Source organism: Urocitellus parryii, unplaced genomic scaffold, assembly GCF_045843805.1.
Source record: "Urocitellus parryii isolate mUroPar1 unplaced genomic scaffold, mUroPar1.hap1 Scaffold_291, whole genome shotgun sequence".
In the NCBI taxonomy this organism is placed as follows: Eukaryota; Metazoa; Chordata; class Mammalia; order Rodentia; family Sciuridae; genus Urocitellus; species Urocitellus parryii.
In genome coordinates, this window is record NW_027552722.1 from 24,461 (window position 1) to 34,185 (window position 9,725).

The 9,725-nt window shown below is 55.2% G+C and overlaps 1 protein-coding gene across 1 annotated transcript; it reads right to left on the reverse strand.

Moving 5' to 3' along the window:
• Positions 1–564: 564 nt before the first annotated feature.
• On the reverse strand, positions 565–1,521 carry LOC113177634 (olfactory receptor 226-like). The gene has a single exon (XM_026382192.2). The coding sequence runs from the start codon at positions 1,519–1,521 to the stop codon at positions 565–567; it is 957 nt and encodes a 318-aa protein (XP_026237977.2).
• Between the last annotated feature and the right edge of the window lie 8,204 nt (positions 1,522–9,725).

The window sequence follows — 9,725 nt, forward strand, 5'->3', positions numbered from 1 at the left end:
TTTCTTCCTCTGGCTCCTAACAGCTGGATGTGGGCCATGGACAGGTCAGTCCCAGGTGGGTATGGGTGGCTGAGCAGCTGCCATTGCTTGGTCATCCCTGTCCCACCTCCTCTGCCCTGCCCTGCTCTGAGCAGTGTGCTGCCTTCCTCAGATGTCCTCTCAAAGACCATCATGAGGCCCAGAGGCCCGGTGGGAGGGTTGCAGGTACCACACAGCACAGGCCCCAGGGTCTGGGTCAGTGGGTGGGGATGGGCCTGCACTGTCTGCTGCACTCCCTGGGCAGGTGTGCAGCCAGAAGATCTGTGCAGAGGTTCCCACCTGCCACTCGGGGTTCCCTTTCCCCTTGGTGGGAAGGGGCTGTGATGTGTGTTGAACTCTGCCCTTGTGGGGCCCCTGGAGGGTCAGTGAGGGCTCCTGGGGTGCCTTCTGGGCATGGTGGAGGTAAAACACGTGGGGGCAGCCAGGACACAGGCCAGGGCATGAGGAGGTGCCCGTACCCCTGCAGCCCCCACTGGCCCTGCTGTCCGCAGGGGCTGGGATCAAATGAAGGTGACGTGGGCCTGCCTAGGAGGGGTTCCCCAGGGCCTGGGTTGCCCTCTGCACCACCCTGCGCAGTGCCCACTTGACCTCCTGGTTCCGCAGGCAGTAGATGACTGGGTTGAGCAAAGGTGTGAGCACAGTGTACACCACAGACACCAGTTTGTTGTAGTCGAAGGAGTAGATGGCACGTGGCCGGGCATAGATAAAGAGGGAGGCTGAGTAGAAGATGACCACTACGGCCAGGTGTGAGCTGCAGGTGGAGAAGGCCTTCTGCCGGCCGCCGGGGGACGGGGTGCGCAGCACTGCACCCAGGATGGCCGAGTAGGAGAAGATGGTGAGCAGTAGTGGCCCCAGCAGGATGAGCAGTGCCAAGAGGAAGTCCACCAGCTCTGCCACGGACATGTCAGAGCAGGCAAGGTTTAGCAGTGGGGACACATCACAGAAGAAGTGGTTCATGACGTTGGGGCCGCAGAAGCCCAGCCGGGAGATGAAGAAGACCTTCCCCAGGGAGATGGTGAAGCCTGAGAGCCAGGAGCCTGCGGCCAGGAGGCTGCAGAGGCTAGGGCTCATGACGGCTGGGTAGCGCAGGGGGTTGCAGACGGCCACGTACCGGTCGTAGGCCATGACGCCCAGGAGTGTGCACTCAGTGCAGGCCAGCGCCAGGAAGAAGTACAGCTGCGCCATGCAGCCCGTGAAGGAGATGCGCCGGAAATCCGGTGCAGCCAGGCTGAACAGCATCTTGGGCACGGTGACAGAGATGTACCACACCTCCAGGAAGGACAGGTTGCTGAGAAAGAGGTACATGGGCTTGTGCAGCATGGGGCTGGTGCGGATCACGGCGATGATGACCAGGTTCTCCATGACAGTCAGCACGTAGGCCAGCAGGAACAGCAGCAGGAGGCACAGACGGAGCCCCACAGGGCCCGTGAAGCCCACCAGGATGAACTCCACCACCTCTGAGTGGTTGCCCCTTGCAGACATGGTGCCTACTGCCTCACCTGGGGGAGCAGAGATGGAGGGTAAGGGGCTAGGAGTGGTAAGAGGTTGAGCTCCCCTTGGGTGGGAGAAAGACTCATCCTTGATGTGCTCCAAGACTGTCCAAGCTCACCCTGGGCTCCGGGCCTGTTTCCTGCTGGACGGTGGAGGCCGACAGCCACCTAGCACAGATGACAGACAAGCGTCCAGGTACTGAGAGAACAGCTGAGAGAATGCCTGGCTGCAAGAACTTGCAAAAACAGATGGACAACCGCACAGACCCCCCTCCCCGCCCCTGCCCCAGTTCCACCCCACCCCAGTCTGGCCCTCTTCCTCCTCCACATACAGCTCACACCCACTGCCCGGGGATGGGAGATACTGCCCAGGGGCTGGTGGGCAGGGCTGTCAGAATCAGGAAGGAGGACCTTGGGCTGTCTCAACACCATCAGGCAGACCCCAGGGAAGGTGGCGGGAAGGAGGCCTGGGACGGCAGAGGAGTCGTGGGTTCAGTGAGCAGGCGAGTGGCACTGGGCGAGATGGAAAGGGCCAGGGCCTACCCAGAGTCCTCGGGGCTCTGCAGAAGCTCCCCAGGGGTTACGAGGGTCCAACCCCACCCCCGGTGCTGCTGGCACCACAGGCTCCGCAGAGGGAGGCTGACCTTAAAGGAGTGGAGCCCAGAGCAGAGGTTGCCCCTGCCCCATGGTGGGGGGAGCCTTCTCCCCAGCCAGGTCTCCCCAGACATGGCTGAGCCGCCCAGCTCAAAGTCAATCTGCCCTGTGGAGCGGGGTGGGGTTTTGCTGCTTACCTGGCGTCCTCAAGCCTCACCTCCAAGCAAAGCTCAGCAGTTGGCTGCACAAGCTGGTGTTTCCTGAACCCACCCAGAAGGCACTGTCCACCGGCTCCACAGCTGTCCAGGAGTCCCAGGCTTCTCCTGTCCTAGGCTGTCGGGGCCTCTGATGCTGGTCAGTGAGCAGAGGAATCAATGGGTGCCTGCTCTGTGCTCCCTGGCCCCAGCAGCCACTTAGACCAAGATCCCTGTAGGGCAGCCCTCCCGTTTGGTGCCTATCCCGTGCCTGCTGCTGGCTGCCCAGATGCCCCCTCTCCCTCTCCAGGCCCTGTGTATCCCCCCACCCCAACCCCAGCATGCTGCTTGGGGCCTGGGAAGACCTTCAGGAAAGGACTAGAGAGGCAGCAGAGCTCTGAGCATGGGCTCTGGGACAGCAGCTGGGTTCAAACTTCTCCCTGTCCTTAGCCTGTGATCTTGGATAGAACAGTCTGTGGCCATGGTGTGAGTCATGGCAGGACTCCACTTGGCTACAGGGACAGGCCACAGCAGGCTGCCCCAGCTGCTCACAGGGTCGGAGAGCAGGCTGAAAGGACAGGGCAGCCTGCAGGTGGCATTTCTTCTGCCCCATGGAGTGGGAACAGTCTAGAAGCTCTGCAGGTGCCAAGCCCTGGGCGGACACCGCAGGATGTGCCCACTCTGAGCACCTGGGGACCGTTAGGGGTGCAGTGCAGCAAGAGGGTCTGGTTAGGCCTGAGCAGGGTCAGCCCTGGTGTGCCGAGGCCTCCCTCTGTACAGCCAGATCCTATGCTGCTATCTCTGAGTGGCCTGTCTAGGAGCTGGGCTGGGAAAATGAGGCCTGGGCATTGACATGGCTCTTGTGGCTCATGACAACCCGCTTCCACTCAGATCTGCCACCTGTCAGCTGAGGGCTTGGGACAAATACCTGCCTCCTCCAGTCGTCTCTGAAGGATGGAGGAAGTGTCACTTTATCTGGTAGAACTGTGGTTAGGGAATAGCAGCAAGTTGGCTCTCCTCATGCAAACTTGTGGACACAAACCAGAAGGTCCTGGCACTGCTGCCGGTGACCCCAGAGCGGCTGGGTCTGGTCCAGGGGAGTGTCACATCCTAAACTTGGAGACGCTGGGGACAAGCTCCAAGATACTCACACGCAGTACACATGCTGCACAAACCCCCAATATGCTCACCCAACATATGCACCCCAAACTCAACACAGGGGTCAAATAACCCCATTCCCCACACTCAGATTCACTCACAGTGTAGCCAGGTATCCACATAAGCATCATGCCCACATCCAGGCCACACACACATGCCCTTGGCACAAGCCTCATGCAGGCAGCAGGCTCCTGCTGGGTAGACAAACAAGCTCCCCAAACAGAACCAGCCTGGGCACATGCGGGTGTCCCTGGACCCTGGTGCACAGGAGATACACACTGAGTTCAGCCTCTGGAGCCCCCACTCTTCCACAGAAGCAGGTAGGAAGATGCAGCTGTGGAACAGGGATAACCATGAAGCCACAGACGCATCGACCTCTATGCTGACCCCCGCCCAAGAGAAACATGCTTGCCAGCAGACCCCTACAGGCTCCCTGCCAGCAAAGCCACAGCACAGGCACACATGGGTGTGCTCAGGAGCATTGAGGTACATAGGAATGAGCAGGCTCACACAGGTACACCTGTTTGTACAGGTGTGCAAACAGGTGAGCACACAGATGTACACTCAGACATACTTGGGCACATATGCAGGCATACACAGATGCATACAAAAGCACATGGGCACACGCAGGCTCATGCAGGTGCACACAGTGCATGCAAATGCACACAGATACATGCAGGAGCATGCACAGGTGCACACACAGATACACACATAGACACATGCAAGTGTGTACAGGTGCACGTAGGTGCATACACAGATGTGCCCACAGGCACTTGAAGGTGCATAAACAGGTGCACACACAAGTGTGCATACAGTCTCATGCAAGCACACACAGGTGTTCACACAAGCACACTCATGACACAAGCACCAGAACCCCTCATGTCTCACCTGTGCAGAGGCTGGTGAGGTTTTAGACGCGGATCTGGGTTTGAGCCCACCTGTGCCCCACTAGCTCTGCTCTGCCTGCCAGCTCCACTTCTATACCTGTGAAGGGACTGGGGCTTAACTGTCCTTCCCGGGCTTTCCTTTCCATGCTGCTTGATGGTTAGGGACCCAGCAGACTTGCTTCCTCACCTTGACCTTGAGGACCTAGGGACTCAGTGTGAGAAGTGGTAGTGGTGGTTCTGAGGGAGTGAGGACCAGGGCTAGGCAAGGCTGACCAGGGGCCAACCACAGAGGACCTCTCACTGAAGCCACCTGGATCTCCCCAGTCCACAGGAATCCCCAGAAAATGAGGAAAGTGGTGTTTGCTCTTGGATGTAGCAGAGTCTCCCTGTGACCATCAGAGTCTGTTCCAAAAAGATCAGAGTTTGGGGAGTGCAGACCTAGAGGTGACTCCCCCACAATAAGAGACGTGTCCGTGTCAGATGAGAATGGACGGCGGAGACTGAAGTTCTGCTGCTCCACACGTTGGGATGGTACACGAGTCCCTGTGCTGGGCAGGCCTGCAAACACTGTGCTCAGCCTGGAGAGGGCAGCCAGAGTGTGCAGCCAAAGAATAAGCTGGCTGTGCATGGAAAGCCCTCCTCTGCCCTGGCACAATCCCTTCCTCCAAGAACTCACAGGAGAGAGAAGCTGACTAGGCGGGGCTGGAGCTTGTGAAGGGAGTGGAGGCCACTCCTTACCCAATCCCCAGGTGACACATGGAAGGTCCTTCTTCCCTCTTCCCCTTCCCCTGTGACCATGTCTATTAGATTGGCTAGATCAGGGCAGATGGACGCCTGCTCCCAGTACTACTGTCCTGGCAGGACACAGCAGGTGTGGGGGGCATGCTGTGGGCCCCATTGGTCCTCTCATCCCCAGCAGGGCCTGAGGAACAAACCCTTGGGTCCCTGGGCCCCCTGCCCACTCAGGCCCAGAGCTGTGGGTGCAGCCCCAGACTTATGCCTGCTTGCTCAGAGCAGTCCCACCTCATCCTCACCCTCCTATCCCTCCTTTCACTTTGAGGGACACGGGATGGGTTGGACTGTGAAGCAGATACAGGTGCCAGGACTCTCTGTCCTAGGCACTGAGACTGCAGGAGGACCGCAGCCCCTGGCTCTGCCCTTTGTGTTGACTGTCTGCTGGAAGCCCGGGGTATCCAGGGTTAGCAGATGCCCCTCCGAGTGCTCCCACCGGGTGGGCCTGGACTGATGCTCTGGGCTGGGTGGTCCTTGGGTGGGGGAGAAAGGGTAGTTGGAGGTGAGGGAAAGGTGCAAGGGCCTAATGGGGATTCAGCTCCAAGTTGTGGCTGGTGGCCAGGACTGCTGACCAGTCCCTTGGAAGTGGGCAAGGGACTTGCAGTGCACAGAGCTGAACTGGGTCCTGCCTTGCTGCAGCCCAGACCTTGGGGATACCTGGGGCCAGCACAGTGGCTTTATGATGTCCTGCTCCAGAATTACCTGACAGGTGCCAGTCACTCATCACTCCTCGGCCATGTCTGGGGGCTCCTCCTTTGTTGGGTGGATACTGAACCCTGCCATGACCCCAGCTCTGCAGGGGCTCAGGTGTGGGAGGAGACACAGTGGGCTCATGAAGGGCAGCTCTGTGGCACGTGAGGGGCAGACCCCATGCAGAGGTGCAGAGGGGCCTGCAGCACCACACCCACCGCTCTCCCACTTAGCTTCGGCCCCTTCTCAGCAGCAAGCCGCAGGGCAGGGTCCGACCTCCTGCTCACACCCCTGGGCCTCCTCCAGCTGTGCTCTGCTCTGGGCTGTCCCCCACACCCAAGGAGGCTTCCTCTGGCCTCCACCCTCTTTCTCTCCTGGCTTCTGAAGTCAGTGAGGAAATGAATCTAGTCTCCTCTCCCATGAACTAAAGGCTGGGAGGCCCTGGTCTGTGCTGCCTTCTCCCTGTCTCCCTCTGCCCTGTGTCCTGTCCACATTCACAGGCCCACTCAGCTCCACCACAGGGACCCCTCTTCCCCCAGGACGCAGGAACTGGCCTGCCTTCTGCTGCTGCCCATGTCCCCTTGGGCCACGCTCTGAGAAGTCCCCATGGGAGCCGTCAGATAGGAGCGCACCTCTGCCTCCAGCTCCTGTGTCCTGAGGGCTGCTCCTGTGTCCCCCTCCTGCATTTCGATGTATGTCTTCTGGCTGGGTCTTCTGGCCCAAAGAGGTGCATGCCAGTCACTTCTGCCCTTCGGCATCTCTCCTTCCACATCTTTCATTGGTTAATTCCTAGATATTTGACATTTTCGCTGCTTTTCTAAGTGGGACTACTTGAGAGAATTCATTTTCTGTTTGTTGCTGGGGTAGAAGCAGAGTTGACTCTGGTCTATGGCTGCGTGTAGTAGATTTGCTGAGTGTCCCTGTGGTTCCTGCTTTTCAACCTCTGGCCTCTTTTTACTTATCTCCCTGCCTGTTACCACCGCCACCGGGCAGTCACTCAGACGTGGTGAGGGGAGAAAGTAGGACATTTACTCCTGTGTGTTGACTGATGCTCCTCAGGTGGAGGAAGTTCCCTCCTGTCTCTATTTTGCAAAGAGGTGGCTATTTGTCTATTATTAAAAATGGGCATTGCATTTTATACAGATGTTTTCCTTTTCATAAGATGGTGATGTGGTTTTTCATCCTTGGTTTATCCATGTGGCAGGTTAGACGGCCTCTTACATTAGGTTTTCCTAAGTGCAGCTTGGGGCACTGGCCGTGGGCTGCACACATTGCTGGCTCTGCCTGTTCTGGGTATAGAGTTTTCTTTGTGGGAAGTCTCTCTTTAAAATGCTTTATGGAGGCCTATTTGACACACAATAAGCTGCATGTGCTCTGAGTGCACAATTTGATGAGTTTGGATATTTGAATACACCAGGAAACCACAGCAATCAAGATAGGGAGTTTCCCATCAGCCCAGCACTCCGCATCCTGCCCTGCAGGAAACCACCCTGTGCTTTCCAGTCTAGATCAGCTTGCATTTCCTAGAACCTGTGTGAGTGAGTCCCGGTGCACGCCCTGGGCCTGAGTCCGACAGGTGCTCTCCTTGCTCCTCCTGAGCCGCATCCCTCTGCTGGGCCCCTGAGCTGTCTGCACTTGCCTGCCATGGGCATTCGGGCTGTGCGGCTGTTGGGATGTTGAGCACTGAGAGTGGTCACGTATATGCCTTTTCATAAAAAGATGTTCTAATTTCTGTAGGTACATGTTTTTTATGCTGTATAACTTACAGAGCAGTAAGTCTGCTAAGTAAATAAATGACAGTACAACCAAGTTAAATCTATCCCAGGAATGAGAAGCTGCACAATACAGAACATTAATTGATGTCATGATCACATGACTGAAAAAGCAGCAGCAGATGATCATCTCCAGGGTGTTGGAAACGCACTTGATCAATGGGTCTTCCATTGAAGATAAAAGCTGTCGGTGCCCTGGATACAGAAGGGAATAGCTACCTTCAAGGGACTAAACATCTCAGCCAAGATCACCCTTAATGGTGAGATTGAGTGCTTCCCCCACAAACTACGGAACACAGGAAGGGTACCCTCTTTGCTCTTCTCAACATTTTAATGGAAGTCTTAGTGCATAGGCAGGAAAAAAAAGAAGAAAGATTATAGATTAAAAAGGAAGGAATAAAACATTTTATTCCCAGGTCAAATAATCATCTAGGTGGAAAATAGCAAGGAATCTACAGAAAAGACCTGGGAATTAATAACTAAATTTATCAAGGTCAGAATACAAAAACAAAAACACAAAAATAAATTGGACTTCTGTATACTAGCAGTGAATAATTGGAATTTAGCAATTTCTTTAAATATCATTCACCATATTAGTTAAAAATTTACTAGTGAGGGATAGATCTAACAACACAAGTGCAGGATTGCACACTGAGAACCACAGATCATTGGTGAAATCAATCAAGGAACATCTACGTAAGTGAGAAGACATCATGCTGAATGACGGGAAGAGGATGTCTTCTCCCCAGGTGACGGGGTCATCCAGTCAGGGTTCCAGAAGACCCTCTGTAGACACTGACATGCTGATGGTAGCATTTTTAAGGAGATAGAAATGTCACTTGTCCTGATTTTATTACTGCATACTGCATACAAGCATTGAGTTACACACCACCACAAAGCACATAAGCAACTATGAACAGAGCAGAAAAGTCTAAATGTTCAAGAGAGTGACATATTGACACATGAGTGTGCAGGCATTGAAGTATCACACAATTAAAAATTACATCAGATGGTGAATGATATGCTCACCACTCATGAGCTGCTGCATACTGGACTGTCTTTTTGTTGGTCATGTACAATGCTGCTGTGAAGATTCCTGTACAGGTGTTTGTGTGGACTTAAAGTTCCATTTCTCTTAGACACACACCTAAGGGTGGAATTGCTGGGTCACAGGGCACCTTATGTTGTGCACTAGTCTCCAATTCCACCTGAAAACGATGAGAGTTCTGCTAGCTCCATCTCCTCACCATGCCTCATTATTATAGCTTTTATTTCTTTGCTAAGATTTCTGCTTTTGTCCCATCTGAAACAAATTTGCAATTTGCAACGTAATGTGGGAGCATTTTTCTGACAGTTTTTCAAAGCCTCTCAGGTAGTTCTGACATCTAGTCCCGCTTGGTATAGGCATCAGCTGATGGTCTTTTACACCTTAGATTTCAGCTTTCTCAGTTCTTGATGGGCTGAGTGATCTCAGTTGTCCCTGGGAGTTCTGCTCTTTGCTCAGGAGACCCTGCATCCTCTCACATCTATTCTTTGAGCAGGCAAGCCGGCTGGCGTGTGATGCTGCCTGCTCCATGGTCTTTTGTTTCCATGCAGCTTAGTCTCCAAAACCTCCCAAAGTGCCCTGGTCTTTCTCACCCTTCTGTGCTGCTGAGACTCTGCGCAATTCCTAGGGAACCATCCATGGGGGCAAAGGCGATGTCCTGGGCTGTCTGGGCATGGTCTTACCGTTTGTGCGATTGCTGGGGCTGAAGGGAAGAGCCTGCTTGTGGTGTGCAGAAACATGGGCTTGTTGCTGCTGGGTGTGGGCAGATTGGCCACCTGTCAATCATGGGGTCTGGCTTAGGCTCCCCCTCAGCAGTTGTCAGCAAGGGAGGAAAGCCCCAGCAGGGGCCCCTTGCTTACGTCTGGTGGCACATGGGGCCAGCGAGGCCACTGGTTGCTCTGTTCACAGGGGGAGACAGCTGCCAACTTGCTCTGGAAAGGCCCTTGCTGTCCCCATTAGCCCAGGCCACTGGTGGCTCCCACATCTATATACTCAACTTTGGGCCACAGCCTCCGCCATTGCCCCAGCTGAGTGGTGAGAGCTGGCTGGAGCCACGAGGAATT

Excerpts from the sequence above, each read along its gene's own strand:
- LOC113177634 (XM_026382192.2), bottom strand. The coding sequence starts at position 1,521 with ATGTCTGCAAGGGGCAACCACTCAGAGGTGGTGGAGTTCATCCTGGTG.